The following is a 22207-nucleotide window of genomic DNA, read 5'->3' on the forward strand; positions in this document are numbered from 1 at the left end:
TGTGCTGTCTTAAAAAAAAGTTTTTGTATTCCCTTTCAGTCTTTCCCAACACTCCCAGTAGCTGGACTCTGGATGGGGAGAACAGGGAGCAGATGACCTACATGCCAGCTTCTACCGGAGGGGTAATAATGCCCCCTGTCCCACCCAGGTCCTTCCCACCAGGTACTGTTTCATTTTACTTCACAGTTATGCTTATCGTGGATTTCAGGGAATCTGTTTGGTTAGGGTACTCCTCATTGTCTATAATGATCTGGACTTTGTGGGCTTTTATTTTTTTATTCCTTTTCCTGACTTGAACTTCTCTTCACAGGACATTTCCTGATGCACTGTGATGCATTTCACCAACAGAACAGCGACCCTCCTCCTGCCCTGCCTGTCCGTTCCCTCCGAAAGGTACAAGCTTAAGAAAAACATCATCCACTTTGAATTTATAATTTTGTATTTGCCTGTTGTAGCAAAAACCCTGCCACATTAGGGACATTAACACACACACTGTCAGATATGGTGACTAGTGTGCTTGGTTTCTTTATTATTTACACACTTCTATCACCGTCTTTTCAGACAGAGCCGGAGCTTTTTCAGGGCGCCAGCCGCTGTAGATTTCCGGCTGCCAAACCAAGTTCTGTGCAGTCACCTCAGTCTCAGTGCGCTACTGCATAAGTAGAAGAGGCATGATTAGATAAGGACTGACAGTTTCCAGCCAGCCTCTCTTGGCACTGTCTTCTAAACCTTCTACTCCACCCCTCCCCTGCATCTGAGCCAAAGACCACACCCTGCTACCACACCTGCTTTGTTCAGGACGCATGACTTTCAACACTGGCAAATGTTTACTTTGTTTATTTTGATCTTTTGATTATTTGAGGTTTCTCCTACCCTCGATCCACTTTTAGATATCATCTTTACTCTTTTCCCCATTAAGATGAAATTTGACAACAGCTCTAAAAAGCACCCAAGAGGGAAAAAGTTAAAAGAGATATCAAGCCGAAATGTAAACGTTAAATGTAAACAACATTACTTTAAAAAAAGACACCCATGACATCCTCTCTCTTTCTCTTTCTCTAGTCTCCTCTCCACCCAATCCCTGGCTCTCCTACCAGTCCTCAGTCTGCTTTGGGAGGCAGTAACTCCACTCTATCAGGCAGCGCCAGCAGCGGTGTCTCCTCCCTGAGTGAGAGTAACTTCGGGGGTCAGTATCCTGATCCTGGACCCATCAGGAACGATGCCTTGGAGCCTCTTCCAAGTCACCTGTGGTCCCCACCTGACGAGTACATGGCGTCTCCCTACATGCACATCCACTACGGCGGAGGAGAAATCGACTCCATGGACCCGGTTCGCCCTTTCCACTACCGCAGCCCTGCGTCACACCCGCACAACCACTCGCACCCTCACGCTCATGCCCACCCAGGGCTGGACAGCCACTCACATGGGCCACCAACTCACCACCACGCCCCTACTCATGGCCCTCATCACATCCCTTACCGCAGACCTCAGCCTCCAGCTGTTCCCCCCAAACCCTACTTGAGAGAGGGCTGCATTCCTGAGGAGGACCTGCCACCTCAACCCATCCCGCTCCCCCGCAGGATCTTCCATTCCCCTCATGGCCACAGAGAGGACCAGGGCAAACATGCCTGGGAGCAGTGCATCAGCGAGGAGCACGAGGAGACACAGTGATCTGAAACTCCAGCTCAGTTTACGTTAGAGCTTTCTTCTCCTTTTCTTCTTCCCTTCATTTGCACTGAGTAAAAGGAAGCGGTAGTAGAACAAGTCTAATGTGACGCAATGGAGCATGCTCGATTGTCATGTTCTGCGGTTTAACTTCAGTGCACATGAAGGAAAGGAACGAAGGAGCGAAGACGGTTGAAGCTACGGTTTGAGGCACAACCGCTGCCGCTGCTTCACGTGGCCTCTTAGAATTAAAAGAAAAATATCTCTTGAACAATGGGATCAATTAACTTCTGTTCAAAAATTGATATTGATTGTACACAATTGTACAACTCGTCTGTGAGCATGTTTTTTTTTCCACTTGAGAATAATATGAAAACGGTTTTGTGAAACATGACGACCACGATCATAACCAACATGATCCCAGGTGCAGTATAAGCTGTGAACTCCCTTAATTTTGCTTTTCATGTCATTTCACAACACGAGGAAACTACAGAAGGTTATTAGTCACAGCGAGGTGACTTCTCTGCTTTAAATGCTTCATATATATGAATTCTTATTTTGATAAATTTGCTACATTATAGTGTTTTCAAAGGCTTACGTCCATTATGTTTTTTCAAAACACTGTTAAGTGCTCCTTAATAGTGAATCATATCAAATGCGCACTGTAATACGTGTTGCTGCTGGGCTGTCGCAAATCGCTGGTGTACTTGCAGCTCTCCTCTTGGACCAGCATCTCAAGGGACACGAACTTAAGTCACTGATGATTTCCCATCCGTACCATGCGTATGGAAACCCACGTGAATGTATTCAGATGAGATGTTCCTACTTGTATTGCACCAGCTGCAATCCTGGCTAATGTTTAAGTGCTTTAAGTTGAGTCTTTGTTGAAGACGTCTCTATTTGTCTCTTCTGTGTGACAAAGATATCTCGAGAGGAATGAAGGTGTTTGGGAGTCTGAAGGCAAACTGAGGACAGTTGACAGACAGGCCCCACACCTGTCAGCTTTCATGTTCACGGAGAATGAAGAACTGTCCACTTCACACCTGCTGGACTCCAAACTAACACCAACACCACTCTCTCGCCGTCATTTTCCTTCTCTGTGTATGGTTGTCAGACCATGTTGAGCAGTGAGGGCTGAACCTGGACAGCTGCAGTGGCAATTTTTGTTGCGCCTGACGACACTGTCGAGCCCACACGCCCCCCACCCATCCGCCCCAACTGCTCAGTGACCGGTCGAGGAGCCCACACAGACAGCATTGGAATCGCCTACCTGCCTTAAGTGCACTCAAATGCAGTTTGACCTCTCATCCGGACTGTGGGGAGCTCATGTAGTAACAGCCATTCTCCTTTTCACTTTCTTCACTGTAAACTCCCTGAAGGAAAAAAAAAATAGAAAAAAAGAAGATATCTACCTAGTGATGTTTTTGTATGGTTTTGTCCCGCTTTGGTTTCAGATTGTTGTTTGGTTTGTAGCGCTAATATTTCTTATTCTGCCTGCGGCTCTTTCTCAATTACCTTCTGTTGTTTCAAAACTGATGACATGTTACACAAGAATGCTGAAGCCCGGACTGGCAGAAAGGTTTACTTTTACTGTGGGGCAGAGGGAACAGCGCTCTTTATCGTCCCGTGGGGGTTGGAAGGATATAGCTAATATTTTAACAATTACTTGTTTTCCTGGTTGTTTTTTGCAGGTGGATGCTTTGTGTTACTGTACATCAAGTTGTCAGCTGACTAGACAACATCTATTTTTGTATGTGAGATCATCAGTTGTGTGAACATATTTCAGAAACCGTACCGAGACAGAAGGCACTGAATAGGCTGCTGTACTTTGTATGGAGTTGAACATGAGGTCATTAGATCTGTAACGGCACGTGAGTATCTCTTGTGAGCTTGATGGCGTTGAGGATAACTGGTGACTGAAGTGATACTCAAAATATAGGTACAATAGAATTTTTCAATGTAAATTCTGTTATTGTACATACAGCAGTATTGTGAAATATTTTTGAGAATTATTGCAGAAACCCCCAAAAGGTTTATTGTTGTTTTGTGTATATACATGTACTCCAGAGATCAATGTAATTGATAAATATCTATAATCAGTGTTTGGAAAAGGACGAATCCATTAGACTGTGGCCGTCTCCACCGTTCTTGACTTGAGTCCTCTCATATAAATACTTTATACACTTTTCAATGTGCTTTCCTGTACATATGGTGTTAGCATGATCAAACAGTGTTTGGTTGTAAAAGTGGTTTTCCTACTCCCATAACTGCTGTGGTATGGAATTCATTAACAATGCCAAACATTAAAGACAATCTTTTATCAGCTCTAACTCTTCCTCGCTACCTTTTTCTGTACCGTGAAGGGTCACGCAGTATATTGAGTCGACAGTGGAGGGTGCTGTTTGTCTCTGAATTACTGAGGCTGAGCGCTACAGTGGTAAGAATGCAGATATTTGTGCCATTTTCAGTTTTGCGAGTGTCTGTGCATAGATAACGGCATGCCACACATCCCCCGAGTCCACCACAACTGAAAGAAGAAGAAGAAAAAAGAAAATGTGACAGCTAAGTGACAGCTAGGGTCCCAGCTGTCACCAGCTCAAACTTCATGCTTTGATATTCTAATGCAACGTATCTGGTGTGTGGTAATGGAGCTGGAATATCAGTGGAGTTTATCTGTTCGTGTAAAGAAAGCATATTTCACAGTAAGCTATTGGCAAACCTTTAAATACTATGGACTTTGATCTGCTTCAGACTATAAATGCTATAAAACTGTAACACAATCACATGATAGGTTTTTATAGTATACTAAGGGTCAAAGGGAATGGGTTAGTTAGAAATAGACTGCAGTCAGAGGCTAAAGTTGACGTGTTTGACCACAAAGGACAGCACCATATTTGGTGAAAAACAAATACTGCACATCAACACAAACACCTCATACAAGCTGTCCAGCATGGTGGTGAAGTGATGATCTTCTGGGCTTAGAACAGGAGCTGGACACCTTGCTGTTGTTGCGCTGACCACAAACTCCTCCGTACTTAAAGTATTCTGGAGTCAAATGGTGGGTCATCTGTCAGGCAGCTAAAACCTAATACTGGGCCATGTAAGAGGACAAAGATTTCAAGTACAAGAACAAACAGAACAGCTGGAAAAGAAAAGAAAGTGTTGTAATGGTCAAAGTCAACCTGCCTGAAATGAGGTGGTGGGCCCTTAAGAGAGCTGTGCCTACACGAATGCCTGCAAACCCCATTGAACTGAAGCAAAGAAGAGTGGCCCAAAATTCCTCTACAATCATGTCAGAGACTGATCATACAGAAAATTGTTTTTTTGAGTTACTGCTGAAAAAGGTGCTCTGATTTGTCATTTGAAGGTGATTTTACAAGCATTATATCTTGGCATGTAGTTGGATTTTAGGAGGTCCTAGAAAGAATAATATATAAACTCACAAGTGATGTTACCATAGAGACAGAAGAGAAATTCAAGGACCTCAAAGATCAAGTTTTCTTTGTGTCATAATTTAGCTTCACTGTTTGCTGGACTTCAGCAGAAAGTCTATGAAACTGAGGCACTGGCTCTTTTTTTGTTTGCCTCTGAAAAGTGAATGCGTTTGGTAACAGTGAGAACTGCGCATTCATAGTGTCTCGCATATCCATGATGCAGTGACAGAAAAAAAACCAAAACAGAAATAGTTAGGATGAAAGGATTGTAGCTGCCTCTCCTGAGGATGATGATGCTGTGGTGCATGCTGATGCAGATACAGATTTTTTTTCCCCACAGCGTCGCTGTGAATCCTCAGATCTTTTCTAGCTCCTAGCCATGTTAGTGCCCCTTTTTTCCCCCACACAAACCCCTCTGCCTTAGTCTCTCTACACTTTGTCTCAAGGGACTTACAGAGCGCATTTTCTCTGCACAGAACACCATGTGATTGTGCGCTTTTATACATGCACACTTACATGTGAGCACATTGCCCATCATGCCAGCAGAGCTCTTTTCTCCTCTGAGGTTGCACCGTCTCATTCTGCAGTTATTGTTTTGGGGCACATGAGCACAATAGTGTGAAACGAATCTCTCATCAGTTCTTGCAGCTAAAATGAGAACCTCCCATCTTGTTGTTATTTGAGAGAAAACCTAAATGTGGCGTTGTCTTGTTTTTGTGTGTGTGTGTGTGTGTGTGTGTGTGTGTGTGTGTGTGTGTGTGTGTGTGTGTGTGTGTACTGTTTCCTCCTGAAAATGAGTTTCTGCAAAGCTGCATCATTGCTCTTTGAATGCCTGTGAAGGAAATAGATAAAGCCACCATTAACAGGAACCAAAGACTTTTAATAAATGAAACAATACTAATAAATAAAGATTAACCAAGTTGCACATTCAAAATAAATTCCAACAAAAAAGACATAACACTGAACAACGTAAAGTACAGTAATATAGCACAGATTATTTAAAAAAAACAAAAAAACAAAAACAAAACACCCCCCAGACATTTACAAATTTTCTTAAAAACTTCAAGAGGCAAACGTAGACATTGTATAAAAGCATCATACAGTAGAGCATCTGTCATCTGAGTATAATTTACAAATTTATTGAGGATAAATACTTAGCTGATCTCTAACTTGAGACACACATGTAAACACTGGTAAACATGTGTGTCTCAGGTGAGACCTCAGCCCTTTTTTTTTTTATTGTTTTTTTGTGATCAATAACAGTGATGAGGTGACAATGAAAGCTGTCCATCAATTCATGGGTAACTCACAAATTATCTATAGTCGTAAATAACTTTTAATAGCTTTATCCACATCTCCATTGGTCTCGTCTCTGTTGGTGTGTCATAGAATAAAAGGCAAGAGCATCTCTGCCAGCGGATATGGCTACATCAGGGGTTTGTGAAAGAACACTGCAGCTGTCCTTCATCTGACTCTGCGCACGGAGCTCAGAGGCTTCATCAGTAGGGAGCGAACTTCTGTCTCTCTGGCTTTTTGATGCAGTTGGCTGAGGAGATTTTGGCTGTGTAGGCAGCCAGAGTGGTGTGGGAGGGTGCTGCAGTGACGGCTACGGCTGGGCCCGGGCTGGACAAAGTCAGAAAGGGGACGGACTTCACCCCCAGCAGCCCGGAGAGGGGCATGGCACCGTACGGAGCTCCCAGAACATGAGCTGGGGTCAGGGTGCTCACGGCAGCCAGGGTGGGTGCAGGAGAAGCAGCTGGGGAGGCTGGCTGGGTGAAGGCCATGTTGAGGTCAACTGGACTTCCCATGCTGGCTGCCTGGGCTGTAGATTTGGCTGTCTCTAAACTATGATAGGAAAAAAAGAAAAGAAAAGAGAGTCGTGAAGATTAGAGGATTATTCTGTTGCTGCAACACTGGGGGAAGTTTCTGGAAAATCATTAAAGGGGAACTCCACCAAAGTTACCTATTGTAGTTTGTTTGCAGGTCTTGGAGAGCATTAATGCATGTGTGGAAAAAAAGAAAAGCTTTTTGTGGCTCCAGAGGGAACTACGTTACATTATAATTATATTTACTGGAAGTGATGCCTTTTAAGTCAGCGTACGTTAGAGGTTAAAGAACGCAAATGTGAAAATAAGAAGAATCAGAGGGCATGAAAACCAAGTGTTGGAAATACCCACTGCCCTCTTAAAACCCTGCCTCTTGCCCTATGTCAGCTGGGGAAGGCTCCAAGCTCCTGTGACCATGAAGTGGAAGGAAATGGATGAATGAAGATGTTAATATTGCAAGTCTATAAGGCGGCCTCCACCATTTGATAAAAAAAAATCTTTGTCAGGGAGTGTATCATTTGTTCCATTTGATTTGTCTCCCATAACTTTTTGAACTAGTTGTTTTACAGGTTTGAGCGACTTCACTGTGATCCACTTTATTGCTGCAGTAGCTGTTAGCAGTATTCTTTAATATCTCACCCTCAATATAGTATTTGTTTATGACGTGACAAACATAAGTGAGTACGATCACCAGTATATGGCCCACATTTTCTTCAACACTTGTTCAACTTTGCTGGAATATCTTTTGCCGCTGTTACTGGTATCCAGAAAAATCTCCTGTCTACCTGTCATTTGACTCCCTCTATGTATTGTAGTTGGTTATCAGGTGCAATCGAGTACGTACTGTATATAAACTTTTTTTTTTATCATTGTTGACACCTTTTTGTCACTGCTAGTATATGTTTTACACAGAAAGAAATGCGGTTTGAGGAACACCAAAAAATAATGAGGCAAAGCTGATCTGAATCAGTTACAAGGATTAAAGTGGGAATGTTTTTGTATTTTTTCCTCTTTTTTTTTTTTTGAATTGTTAAAAGCAAGAACTGATAACTACATTTAATGCAGATTAATTTTCTTCCTTATGGTCTTATATAGAAGAAAAGCTAATTAAAAAAACAAACATGTCAGAGCATAGCAATGCCTGAATTCCAACAAGACATTACTATCCAGCACACAACACAGACCCGCTCTTACTCATTCTTCATACCAGCAGCACCTCATTACCACTTATAGCACAGCCTTTGACCCTTTTAAGTCGGTGCTTTTCTGTCAGGCCTGTGCTTGCAATGATTCATTAGATGGCTGTGTGTGTCACTGGGCCTTACCAGGAGGTAATGAGGTACTGGGCCAGGTTGATGCTCACTGGTGTTCCTGTGATAGTGACATGGCGATCGCTTGTCCCGTCCAGCTGGCTCCCGATTTTAATCTGAGCTCCTGACACCTGCCTGATCTCGTTGATCTTAGTGCCCTGACGACCAATGATTGAGCCAATCAGCTGCGGGAGGACAGAGTCGAGACAGATCAGGTCAGTTTGATGGAAAAATTAATTACTACGTAGATATACAGAATCTGGGGGGTTTAATAAATCATTTGACTGAACGCAGCGTTTTCCCACTGTCGGCTCTGTTGTGCTGATCAAAGTGATTCTGACAAAGGGGGCAAAGGAGAGGGAACACTATGAAAACTGCACTGCTGTTGAGCTGACTTAATGCAGCCCACTTCAAATATTGCAATTACATTGTTTGTCTTCACTGGATTGGTCATTCATCATGCATGTCAAACCTCCTCCCCCCCCCGGCGGGTCTCCCTTAATTGCTACTGTGTGCGCACCGGTAAAAGAGACGAGAGAAGGCACATTTGCCTCTCATTAATCTGAGTGGCTAAAAGGTTATTGATTCCTCAGAGTGGTGATGACTTCCCAAACAAATCACTTCCCAAACACACGCCAGCTAGATGCATCTCTGCACTAATGGAAAACATAATGGGAAAATAACTCAAATATATAATATACAGTCCCATTGGCTTGAGTGTTCTCTCTGCTGAGAGCAGATTAGACAATGACACGAGTTTTATTGCATTCCAAAATACATTATCACTTTTGTTTTGCTTTCATTACCTGCACCCTTGGCCATTAGTGACAATATTCAGCAGAGCCAAAGCTCGGGGCAACAGCTCAAGTGCAGGGTGTCAAGGCTCAGGCGACAGGGTTATGCTGCCAAATATATTGCGAGTGGGCCAGACAGTGATGAAGTACTTGTAGTAAGTGAGTGTGCAGGAAGTTTAACAGTGGCTGACGTATAGGCAGAAGTACACAACACACACACGCGCGCACACACACACACACACACACACACTAACACAATGCCCTCCCTCCATTTTACATTCCTTTCCTGAGAAGTAAGCAGCCTGTTCCACAATGTCTGATCTGTCACACAGCAACCTGGTTGCTCTGCCTGGCTATTATTGGCTCCGCAGTTTATTTAGAAGGGGAGAGATACACAGAGAGTGGCCAGCCTAGAGAGCAACTCTAGAAACAATGCTCCCTACAGAGCTCAAATCACAGATAACATCTCTACCCCACTGAGACTAAAAATCATGGGCCTTTTACACCAGCTTGCCCACACACATCTTTGTGTGAACAAACTGGAAAAAAAGAACAAGAAAAAAATCGGATAATTAAACTTTTGGGCTTTTTAAAAAGCTGTTATTTTAATAAACAGTAATGTTACACAATGCTCGTCGTCCTCACTTGTAAGTGGCCTATATTTTGTTGGTTTACTGCTGAGGCAGTCGTTTGAAAGGACACAAGAAGAGGGATGGGATGGCAAAGGTGCAGCCATTTTTCTTCTGGCTAAATCTTCCTTCCACCGCAGAACTACTGTATTCTGCTGACTGGGTGTAAGCAGTTTCTGAATACATCTGTGTGTGCGTGCAACTCTCCTTCGGCGTTCAGTGTGCGAGCACAGAGCAGGATTGGGAGGCCGGAGTGTGGCCGGCCTGGGCTGAAGAGGCTCAGTCATAGCTGTAAGTCCTCTCTTCTGGAACAATGGTTGGAGCTTACAGCTGTCCCTGTCACGTATAGCACTGGACTCCCTCATACCTCTGATGCGTTGTGCTGCTCGCAATGCGGGGGGTTTACATGGGGGAAGAAATGCCTTCAGGCATTTTAGAAATGTTGTTTCAGGGATGTGGCTTTATCCTATACAGTTAAGCGAACCCTTGAGTAACCAGTCCAGTTCTTCCTTTTTTCTTGTTTTCAACAAAAACAGCAGAGTTAAAGTTATTTTTATTCCCTTTTTTATTGCCAAAACACACACCTAGAGGAGTATTTCGACACCGCCATGTGGTTAGACACTCAGTAGCTTTTATTACTCTATGGTCCAAAGACTGTTTTATTCCTGCTTCAGTCACTTCATCAGCACCTTTTTTTAAAAAAGACATTTAAACTCCAGCCTTATGGTTGAATTTTCAGAGCAACATTTCATTATTGTGAATAATCATGCTTCAGGATAATTAAATGTTCAATTATAAATGACCTCATTACAATTTCAACTTTCAACCCCACCCCACCCACCTACCTACCTACACACACACACACACACACACACACACACACGCATGCACGCACACACAAATATCCCAGAGCAGGCCATCTGACCAAAATGACCAAACTAATAGTGAATTTAAAGATAAATGTGTGTCTTGCATTTTCATCTCTCAGATTGGAGAGGCATTTCATCAAACCCTGGTGGAGGCTAAGTGGAGAGGGAAAGGATCTTTGTCTGTTTCCTTATTGGCTGTTTTGACAGCAGACAGCTTCTAAGTAGGTCAGGGAACATGAGAGGATTTACTGAACACTCACGGGAGTCCCTCTAAGACATTGCAACTGCAGCCCAGACAATAATGCGAAAGGATCCATATCAGCTCAAAATCCCTTTAACCTTGGTTAGTCCGAGGTTAAAATAACGCGGATAATTAGTAAGTCGTAAGCATGTCTCTCGTCTCTTTTGAAGTCACGCCAGATGTCTTTGCAGTCGCAGCCAGTCACCTGCTTCGGTGCTGCGTACATGTGAGCTGAGCGTCGGCTTCCTGTTGTTTTTGCTGTCGCTCAAATGGGACAATATAAACAGCATAAAGAACAAAAACACAAAGATCGACTTGCTTTTCCTTACATCATTGGGAATAAGCAGCTCCTGAGACGTCTGAGAGTTTGAGTCCATGCCTGATAAGAGAGAAAATACACGCATCAACTGAATACAACTGAATTGAAATATCATTCGGCTCTTTTAGTTAGCAGAGCCATACAAAAACACCATTGAGATAGAGAAGAAACCCTTTCAGCTGCAAACTGCCAGATATAGTAAAGCATTTAATTTCCATTTTAATGGGCTGATGTTTAACACAGCACTCATTCTTTTCTTTCCCCTAGTTCTCTGACGGCGCACAACGTATCGTTTCACTTAATAGTTTCTCTCTCACACTAGGAGATATAAGAAAGCTACAAAGCCCCCCCTCTCCTCGCTTCTGACTGACAAAAGCTCACAATCAACGCAGATAAAAACAGCTGGCATTTATTTCTGATGTCTAAACACAGGTTAGCAATCTGAAATTAAGAAAGCAATGATTAAAATGCCTGCAATACACACCGGGTATGACAGCTGAAGCAGGCTGGGCAATAGGACTCAGGCCTTGCTGCACTGAGAGCTGATGTAGCTTGGCCAGCTTTAAAACAAAGAGGAAGAACTTGATTGTACACAAAACCACAAACCATTCATGTAATATTAAAATTTTAACACATCCATCAAATGGTCATACCTCTGAGTGTGGAATGCCATATTGGTTTTGCAAAGTGTAGGCCTGAAAAAGAGCATCGTACATTAGGTAAATTACAGCAATAAAAACGTCGCACACAAGCAATAAATCTGCAGCCGCTTAATGGAAGTGCTTCGCTGTCAATGCGTGCCTTTTTCTGATAAGTAAAATTAAATGATAATAAGAGAACCAACTGATCGCACTTTTACCAAAAAAAATAAAAATAAAATAAAAACTAAATTCACTTGTATTGATTCAAGCAATGCAAACACTCTGCATCCATCATGAGCAATATAATTTGTCTGTTTGTCAAGGAAATCACATAAAAATGCTCGGCCAAAGATCCTGAAAGATGGTGAAGAATGAACAAACAAAGAAGCCATTAAATGTAGGATACCAGCCACTGACCTTGGTGGATGACAGTGCAGTGCTTTCCTTTGGGGACTTTCTGATTTTTGTTTTGTTTGCCCAAGTTTAGAAATATCTACTCCTGAGACGTCAGAATTTGACTTGTGGTGCTCAGTGCATTAAGATGACTTATAAAACATTCATCAGGACATATCTATATGGGCAGTGTACCTTTACTCTTGGTAGTCCACAGGATTACATAAGGACTACTTCATCAGTTTTAAACATTTATATTAAAAATTGTGGTTGACTATTGTGAGAAACTGACACAGAGTTAAAAAATACAAGACTTCTAAAGCCTTGGACCTAGCTGAGATTGCCTTTACCTCTTCATTGTTTGGCCTCCACTGCTCTCCTAATAAAACTAGTTTTCCACCCTCTGTTTTGAATGTATATGAAGCAAAAATACTGAAGTGGAACCTTCTCATTGCCACAAACTTGGCTTGCACATTTTGTGAAAGGGACAAAATGACCAGTGGGCATTATTATAAACAAAAAAGGAATACGAATGAATGTTTTACTCATTATGAGAGGACATTTCTAAACAAATGCAATCTAAAATGTAATCTACTTTGGTTGCCAAAAAGCCATTTACAGACAAAAAAACGACAGTATCCCGACGTGCTGGCAAACCTCCAGCAAAGTCTCATGAACTAGCGATTGCATATAACAGGAAATTTAAACAGAGTAGTTTAATTTTGAGGAAAGATTACGCTGTAAACACTCATGTCAACTCCAATAAAGTTTTAAACAAAATCTGCATTATAACTAGATTTTACAGCGGGGCTCTCTGAGAAACAGAAGTACGGCATTATTTTTATTTTTTTTTTAGCAACACTACTGAGACATGTCAAGAAAGCTTTTAAAATTAAGTGTGTTTTCGAGCTCTGGGACCTCAAATAGAAGATTAGGGTTAAAGGCAACGATTTAACTGCTTTAAACTGCACAAAGATTCCTTTTCTCTACATTGCAGCAGTGTGATAACAGGCACCTGAAACCTGAAATGTCTTAAAACCAGGGCAAGAAAACATATATGGAAGATAACCACTGAAAGTCAAAATTAAATTTTTTTTTTTTTTTTACTTGATTTGTGTGAAGTGATCCTTTAGACAATTAGCTAAACCCAAGTATTTTTTATAGAAATGTTTTTTGTGAAATCCTAACAATACTAAATGTAAAAGTCATTGTACTTGCTGTCTCATTCTAACCCTAACAAACTGAAATAATAGCATATGATCATTAATATGAGTGTAAAGCTTTCTTCTTCCCATTTTCATCCATCTATCCATCTATGGGGTGCTGTGCAGCCCTCCCTCAGTATAGTTACAGCTCGACCAGACAGCACTTAGCTTAACTCGATTCTGCCTGACGCCAGCGGTCTGGCTGCTATTACCAGTTCATCCTATAAGGTCATAAACTGTAGAGGCGAGCTCATCTTTACAATGCATCAATACATTGGAGGCTCTATTTATATAGGAAAGCATACACAAACCACAAATTCACTGAATTAATCCTACCAGCTAGAGCACAAGTCATTTCAATTGGGAACTCTTTATATTTCATGAGCCACAGTTAGATTTTGTTTAAGTCTAGGGCTTTTTTGTCAAAGGTTATTGTTTCCTTTCTGGCATGACAGTATCTGCTACTGGTGTCATGGGAGGAATATTCCTAAAGCCGCAATGTTTCTGGAGCAGAGAGATGGCAGAGCTGTGGTGGAGGTGGTGGTGGTGCTGTGTGTGATGGTATCGTGTTTCAGGAGGGGTTATAGCTCTTATGACAGGCCAGAACAATAGCTGCAGCTTACACTCAGCTGTTGTTTTTAATACCTCATGCCATATGATGGAGTGTGTAACTCTGGGCATACCACACAACCCCTCTGCTCACTCACCACGCAAACCATCGCAGCCCTGACACTAATTTGTGCGCTCCACATTGGAATCCAAGACCAGCGTTTGAATCCTGGAGAGATTTTTTTTTCTGTTTGTATTATTGCCCAGTTACCTGCTGGAGGTCCAGGCCACCCTGTGCGACTGAGTACAGAGGGTGGGGTGCAAATTCTGATGCCTCAAACACCTACAAAACACAAGAGAAAAGGAGACGAGCAAAAAATAAAAATATGTCCTGGAGCTTATTACCCAAATATTTCATGTTTTGCAAGTTCTGCCATTGTTTTTGAATTGACAGTGATGACTCGTGGGTGTCTGTGCTCACCAGCTGAAACCTTTACTGGTAAATATGATGCAAAAATAATGAGTAGGAAAAAAAACAACACATTTCTTTTTTTGCCTTTGGCTTTAGCTATAGAATTAGGCCTGAGATGGGCTCTCAAGGCTCCATTTCTGACACCTTGCCACACCTAACAGGCTTATAGGCTATGACTCATCCACAGACCCTTTCCCATTCCACTTCATTTTCTCCTCTGACAAATTATACAAACATCCCTTATCACCGCACTGCCTTCATTAAAGATATCTCCGAGCGACCAGGATCACGCCCCGGGTTTAATTTGATAGCCTATTATGAAGAATATCAAAAACACAAAGCCATTCCATAAATTGACCGTAGTCTGTGGCTGCACAAACTGTGTAGGAACTGCTGACAGCTATGCAGAATATCTGGCTGCTGTAGCCAGAGGAGACGGCAGGTCTCCAGTCTCACTTGCTAATCTTGTGACTCGCTCCATGGGAGGGTAGATATCTGTCCCTTCTCAAACAGCAGCATATATACAGTACTTCTCAATCCCACCCTCATGCACACACATAAAAGAACTGATCCCCCACTGAGGACCCTCTGCATGAGTCTTGTTTCAACACCCGGGTTAGCGTCCAAGGTTGTCTGAGATCCAAGACGTCCAAGTGAAGAACAATGCAGTGAATGGAAACACCTCCTCCACACACTTTCCAATAACCATTATGCTTTAAACAATCATATATTTCCATGCAACGCAGACTCGAATGCTAATTCAGCTGTTCTTAGACTATAATGGCACAGAGAGAGTGGCAGCCTTTAAGATTAACAAACAAAGCCAGCATCTAGGTGCCAAAAAAATAGCGTTTCCCTTTGTGGTAGGGTTAATGAGGGTTACCGATATAGGAATTTCAAGACCGATAGCGATACCTGGTGATTTATAAATATGATATTTTTATCCAACACAAACAGATTTCCCTAACATTTGTTATCTGTACGTATTTATTTACTCGCCTGGGCTGCTGGTTGTTTGCGGTGCTTCAAACTTGCAGAGTCGCCTCTGGTGGGTAAACTATGTAACGTCAACACTCATAATATGGTTGAAGGGTGTTTCCCCAATTATCTATTCTTTATTTAAAAATTGTATTTATTAGCAGTCATAAAAGCAGATGTTCACCACTTTGGTTCATTTTCCACACATCCTAGTAACTTGAATTTTCCTCTTGCATCACAGTGATGACATTTTTCCCCTCATAGCAAAATATCTTGACAACAATTCTTTCATTTACGAGGAATCATGGAAGACTGTGCCTGGTTTCTCACCATCAGGTCACATTTTATTCTGGTCCAGCACTTCTAGACCCTCAGTTCCTCCCCCTCAAATATCACGAGTGTTTTAGACTAAATTGGACATTTTAGCATGTTAAACTGAGAGGATAAAAGGATCTGTCGCACTGAATCTTCCTACCCTGCATTGTGACAACCTTGCTAGTCATGAAAATGTGTTTTCTGTTCCCATAGAAACAAATTGATTAACTTTTTGCTAATTCAACTCCTGGTGTAACCCCCAGTAAACCCACTATATCTGTAAAGGTGGATTCACCCCATCTTTTGAGAATCACTGTGCTACTCTATCACAGATAAGTTAATCAGTGCGTGAGGTAAAATCTTATTTTCTCACCTGGTTTCCTGCAATGAGGAGAGCAGCTGGTGAGGGGCTTGGTCGATAGGGGATGGTTGCACCCTTTGGGGGAGACTAAGGAGTCAAAAATAGGCCATGAGGTCAGAGAAAGCAAGATAAGCTTTTTACCATGAATAAATCTTTTAGACGTGGATAACTTTACACAGCTAGTCTGAAATAAAATCAGCGATGGCGCCGAAGCCTGAAAAATGAAGTGCAAATGGTGTTAAACTCCCTGCAACATTAAAACACAATAACAGTTAATGATGAGCTAAACTGCTAATGACAGTGACATTATTCCCAGCCTTATTTTTCTTTTGATAATATTAGTCATTCATTGAATAAATGAAGTAGTCTAGTGAGCACTTTTTGTGGATAATAGCTTTGAGCTTTAGTGTGTGTCAGAGCTCAAGGCTTTGCTAAGGTTCGCCCTCTGGATAAATCAACCATCCACTGACATTTGAAGATAAAATTCTTCAAACACTAAAAAGAAAAGGAGATTATGCACTGAACATGACACTGTATATCTTATCAAGTAACTGCAGTGTTGGCAATACTGTTTTGGGGTTGAAAATGTAGAGCAGTCACAGCAATTTTTTTTTTTGTATAACTTTGCATAATTTAAATCTTTGAGCCAAAAGCAAGGCGCCACTGGTACAGAATCCTAATGAAACTCGCAAGCCTTTGAAGAAAGCCCTGGAAAACTGGATCAAACTAGCAATTAGTCAGTCAGGTCCAGCTGCGATGCTAAAACAAAAAGGACTTGTGCACTCCCATGAACACACAGGGTGAAACTGTGCTTGGGGTTGTTTTCCTCTCATCTCCTCCTCGGTTTTCTCAAGAGAGCTGTTGTCTAAAGGTGGACAGATTTCGCTGCAGGCCTGTTAGTTTTCTGTTAGCTGACTAGTGCCCTCTGCGAGAACGCTGTCCTCTGACCTGAGACAGGCACCTTTCGACTTTATCCAATGTCTTGCGAGGCGAATTACAGAAGGTTCAAACAATAGAGAAACTGAGCATTTTCTGTGCTGCATTTAAGGATTTACCCTGCTTAAAAAGGCATTCATTTCTGCTCCAGTGAAACAGACAATAACAGACAGCATGCTGATGAAATAAAAGCATGCATGTGAGCTGCAAGAGCAGCGCAATGACAAAATATCAGCAAGGTGTTGGTGCATGGAGGAAGGAGAGGAATGGTATACTTCCTACCTCCAGGATTACTGTGCAGATGAGCTTGACACACTGGATTACCGAGTCCTGATTCCCAGATATCGTCACACCTCGCTCAGTTGAGTTGGGTAGCAAATCCCCTGCTACCTGTATCTGAGCTCCGGTGCTCTGCAAATGATAGGGTTTTTAGAAAAAAAACATAGCTTGATCCTAAAGATAAGGTGAGTTGCGATTACACTGCCACAGCTTCTTTTTGTCCCCCTCTGAGCTGGATTTGCTGACATTATATTTCTCCACCCCTACTGAAAACCAGCTGCACTGTGGCGTGCTAAACGTCAAATTGCGACAAAAAAACCCATCCACTTCTACAATTACAAGATGCCACACTCCTAATTGTAGCTGATGTATCACTAATACAGCATGCCTGACGGCAAAGAGTGCCGGTTGAGTTAAAACTTTTTAAGCTTTATCTACACTTGCTGATATCGACCTATTTCTGGAGGCGATCGTTGAAACACACAAATCACCATTGTCTTTGTAACTGATGGGTCCTGTGGCAACCAAACAAAACAACAGAAACAAGTTTAGGAGATGAACAAGACAGCGGAATCCATCTAACCGCAGAAAATCACCTGGATGCCATTACTGGGGAAGGTTAAGCTAAAATGAGCGACATTCTATTTGTAGATTGGTACAGAGCTACAGTTAAGGAGTCAGATGTCTCTGGCAATGGATCTGATACGTTTAATCCTAACGTTTCAACTGGGCCTGAATGCAGTCAGGAGTTTTTCCTGTTGTCACTGCTGAGTCACGGCCTATGTCGTGTAAAGTAAATATATCTGGGCTTGACTGTTTCATCAATTTTCTGCACTTATGGACAAACTTCACAACCCGAAAAGTAAATAGTTCATATTAACAGTGTTCACTTGTGTTTTTAGGTGAAACGCACCAAGAGCTATCAGATACATTGCTATTAAACTACAGAAAAAAATTTCACTTTGGTGACTTCCTTCGTTTTCACAGAACATTTTAAGGTGAACATTTCATATCTCTAATATTATGTTTTATGATCGAATACAAATAAAACTAATTGGCTCGGCTACATTCAAATGGCAAAACGGGGTTCATGTTTTCAGTAACTAATATCATTTTCTCTGAGTTGGTGTTCATGATATCAAATTGATCCTCACAGTGAAGTTAACACAGGTGTTAGTCGTAATAACTGAATATAAATTGCTGTTTATTTGACATATGAATGCATTTACCCTCCAAATCAAGATGAAAAACATTTGCAATTCCTCTGATAACAGTTTAGAAATGCTACACATTTAATGCTTTTTTAGCTTTTATGTAAAAAACAAAACAGGTTTTTTTTTGTACCTGAACATACCTTTTATGAATACATGTATGAAAACTGTAACTGAAATAATCGACTACAATAATTTGTCTGAAGTCGTAGACTTTTCATAAAAACTAGTGTCCAGCAAATAACAATTTCTTTACCACACTGAATTATTTATAACTTCAACATATACCATGCATATGATATTACTGCAGGCATAATATCATATGCATGGTATGCCTGAATTTTTACATCATGTGGCTTATACACAACACATTAATATGCACGAAAGAGAAACATTTTGATATGTTTTACTCAATTATATGTCAGATTGAGAAATACATTACTTTTCCAAGATGATAGCCACGCTGTGTTATTTAAAATTGATCTGCATACAAAAATAAAGAAAATAAGTTTATTGTGTGAACTGCAACAGCTGGTAAGTGTAACAACCATTCTAATTTATTATTTGTGTAAACGCCACAAATTTTTACACCTTATTTAAGAAAATGATAAAGTAGCAGAAACAATTATTAAAAAAATGTTTAATTATTTAAAGAAATTGCCAATAATTTATAGCTTTTGGCTGTTTGCCTTTGCCTGACAGGTCCTCAGATTCTTATCAGCCTCAGTTGCTCTGTGTTTATTGCTAATTAGCAGAAAATAGATAAAATAGAAATTCCAACTATAATGTTTTTTTCATTAAATATGCCAACCTGTTATCACTAGTTGCAGCTAATTACACTATTCTTATTGAAGTAGCATACTTGAACTGTAAATGCAGCAATTCTAAATTAGAGTTTCTACTATATAAAATGCATGTGGGCAATTATGCAGCCTGCTAAAAACCAGAAAAAAAATGTAGAAGAAAATATCACTCCCTTCTAGGTACAGCTTCTTTTCTAGGAGATTCATTCTGTCAAATATGAATCTTTCTGTGAAGTGTGGGCATGGAGCATGGACTGGATTTGTGTTCTGGGTGCTCACCTCCCTGATCTCCTTTATCTTGGCCCCTCCCTTCCCGATGAGGGAGCCACACTGGCTGGCAGGGATGACCAGCCGGAGGGTAACCGGTGGCTTGGAGCTGATGGTGCCGTTGGCCACCAGTGCAGTTAAGTCCTGGAGGGAGATTTAGAAAAATAGCAAAAATGGTTTTGAGAGTCAACAATAAAGCACAAGAAGGAAGAGAGGATCTAGGAGTATGGGTCAAGGAAGACAGAGACTGAACGCAGCTCATTTTACCAGTCAGTTTTGGATTCATAGCATCATTAGCATTACATCCCAGTCTAAAACTATGACACCAGTGAAGACAATATAATCATGGTTTGGGCTGGACCAGATATAGTGCAGCCAAACGTAATTACTGCTGCATCAACAGGAATCCAACAACAGAAAAAGCCAGTGGGATCCACACAGGAAGTGTCAGGTGTGAGGCAGATCGAGTAAAGAGCAATCCATCATCTGCACCTTATTAACCTCCGTCTCTGCATCTCTATGTTCCTGTATTGGGGTGGAGCAAAGTCCTGGAGTTAAATCGTTAGATTAGGCATGAAAAAGTTTTTTCTTTTGTAGATTTAATAAAAGGCTCCATGTTTAAGGGAAATGTAATGTGAGGATATGTTTTTCTTTTTTTTGTTCAGTTAGCATTCTTGAAACTCGTGTTTTAAAATACATTTTTTAAAATAAATCTATGATTCCTTGAGAAATATCCTTATTTACCTCAGGACTTCACTGAACATAGTTCAGGTTATTATTTTAACATTTTGAGTTAATAACTTGAAATTTTGAGGCAATAACCCAAAATCTGGTCTTGCAAAAAATGTTTTTTCCTACCATTCATCCCCATTTCCTTTCCTTGCTGTAGATGACAGCTCAGTTATTTCCTTAAGGAAACAATATCACCTGAACAACAAGCCTTAGCCAAAGTTAAACATTCAAACTTTTAGAGTAAATGCGTTCATATGCCTTTCTTATCAACATACGCTGCTTTGAAACTGAGCAGAAACTGGATTTTGAGACTGAGTTGATGAGTGTTTTTATAGTGCAGGTAGCAAAACATCCATCTGATCTGCTGTGGGTGGAGATCGAGGTTTTAATTAATGAACAGTGTCTCTCTGTGAAGCTTTGAAATGTAAATATGCTTCCCATCAGAGTTCAACCAACAGCAAATCTGACAGAATGCAAAACATCCAGCTCGACTTGAATGGTTTGCACTCGGGCCAGTCTGTAAAATCAGCAGTTTGCCATAAAAGGGGACAGCATGTGTGTGTAGCCTTATGGGATTTTACTCATGAAGGAAACTGTATAATATGTCTAATATCGCTCAACTTTAAAATTTGAAAAGCATATTCTGGTGTGCCTCTTGTGAATCTCTGCTCCGCGTCTATATTTATCAAGGCAGATCGGGCTCTCTGACGTCTCGTCTCATTAGAAGATGCACACACGGCTCATCTGTACAATCACAAGACTCTCGGCGTCATTCTCTTGATTTGATCTAAAAATACGAGCCACATCTTAACAAGTGTGAACGTTTTGATACTTTCCATAGAGAAGAGAGGCTCTTAAAGCAAAATTGGTGGAATTAAGATGGCTGGTTATACAAGCGCCGCTCACACAAAGGGTTCCTCAGCTTAAATCCCCAAAGCATATTGTGCTGCTGGTGGGGTAAGGGCTCTAATACAGAGAGATTATGTGGCTTTTATGCATGCTGTGCTTCAACACCTGAAAACAAATTACATGTATGAAAGTGTAGCGAATTTCCTGATCATTAGATCACTGCATTTGCACAAATGTGGCAGCAGCTGGGGAAAACATGAGCTATAAATCACGTGAGCATAAAACTCACACAACTGATCAACAGCCAAACTGGAAATGAGTGAGGTCGAGCCGCTCTGCAATCACAAACTGTTGAGACAGAAACAAAAGCGTATACTAATAGTCAGTGCCCCAAATTTATACTATTTCCCTTTTGGTTTTAATTAAAAGTGTCAGACATACAATAACTCAGCTATGGTGGAAGCAGTGCACAGTGGGTCAGCCAACATGTTGCCATGGAAACTCAGGCGTTTCAGGGTGAGTGTGAAAGATCTTTAATGAATACTGCACTGTGCTCCCAGCCAGAGTATGTTTACTGAAGGCTGCCGACCTGAGCAGAGAGCACCTGTTCCGTTGCTCGTATCTGCTGCGACGCTAAATCACAGCGAAGGCGGCTCTCATTCCACCATATTAATTAGCACTGTGATAGACAGCCACCTTGGGGATTAATAGCATGAAGGAACTGCCGTAATTCACCTATAGATGACGAGAAGTGTACGACACATTCTCATTAATGAGTACAAATTAGCAACATTTTCCTCTTTTAGTACCTGGACGGTTCATAGCACTCCAGAAAAGCATAAAGAAAATAACAGGAAAGAAATATAAATGATAGATGTAATCCAACAGCTTGCTGCACGTCATTTATAACGACATTCTTGCCAAGGTCTGAATGGTTTCGCAACAGCAGTTACATCCACCTATTCAAGATTTTCCTCTGCAGAGTAATCTAATATGAAAGCACATCAAGAGCTATGCAATATAGTCAGTTTTTTTCCCCCTTCCATCACTGCAGTTTAGAGTATAATCGATAGCGATAAAAGCACATTAGTGGTAAAGCAGAGATGAAGCACAGGAAATGATTTCTTGT

At 41.3% G+C, this 22207-nt stretch overlaps 2 protein-coding genes across 5 annotated transcripts in view; one reads left to right on the top strand and one right to left on the bottom strand.

Moving 5' to 3' along the window:
- LOC102305600 (dedicator of cytokinesis protein 3) overlaps nucleotides 1-3995 on the top strand; it is a 51301-nt gene extending 47306 nt beyond the window's left edge. For all 3 annotated transcript variants that reach the window (XM_014336632.2, XM_042224665.1, XM_014336633.2), the window contains exons 52-54: nucleotides 40-162; nucleotides 311-393; nucleotides 1063-3995. In XM_014336632.2, the coding sequence (XP_014192118.1) occupies nucleotides 40-162; nucleotides 311-393; nucleotides 1063-1671 (815 nt within the window). In that variant the 3' untranslated portion in view covers nucleotides 1672-3995. The remainder of the gene's footprint in view (nucleotides 1-39; nucleotides 163-310; nucleotides 394-1062) is intronic.
- Nucleotides 3996-5983: 1988 nt separating this feature from the next.
- The window catches only part of LOC102305912 (poly(rC)-binding protein 4), a 34806-nt gene continuing 18582 nt past the window's right edge, over nucleotides 5984-22207 (bottom strand). Inside the window, exons 6-14 of one of the 2 annotated variants that reach the window (XM_005931791.3) lie at nucleotides 19510-19641; nucleotides 17220-17348; nucleotides 16014-16088; nucleotides 14147-14218; nucleotides 11741-11782; nucleotides 11572-11647; nucleotides 11098-11147; nucleotides 8251-8420; nucleotides 5984-6944 (exon numbers count right to left, since the gene is read on the bottom strand). In XM_005931791.3, the coding sequence (XP_005931853.1) occupies nucleotides 6599-6944; nucleotides 8251-8420; nucleotides 11098-11147; nucleotides 11572-11647; nucleotides 11741-11782; nucleotides 14147-14218; nucleotides 16014-16088; nucleotides 17220-17348; nucleotides 19510-19641 (1092 nt within the window). In that variant the 3' untranslated portion in view covers nucleotides 5984-6598. The remainder of the gene's footprint in view (nucleotides 6945-8250; nucleotides 8421-11097; nucleotides 11148-11571; nucleotides 11648-11740; nucleotides 11783-14146; nucleotides 14219-16013; nucleotides 16089-17219; nucleotides 17349-19509; nucleotides 19642-22207) is intronic. The other variant, XM_005931790.3, reaches the window with a different exon arrangement.

The sequence above is a fragment of the Haplochromis burtoni genome, unplaced genomic scaffold, assembly GCF_018398535.1.
Source record: "Haplochromis burtoni strain Fernald_Lab_line unplaced genomic scaffold, NCSU_Asbu1 Contig_146, whole genome shotgun sequence".
Taxonomy (NCBI): domain Eukaryota; kingdom Metazoa; phylum Chordata; class Actinopteri; order Cichliformes; family Cichlidae; genus Haplochromis; species Haplochromis burtoni.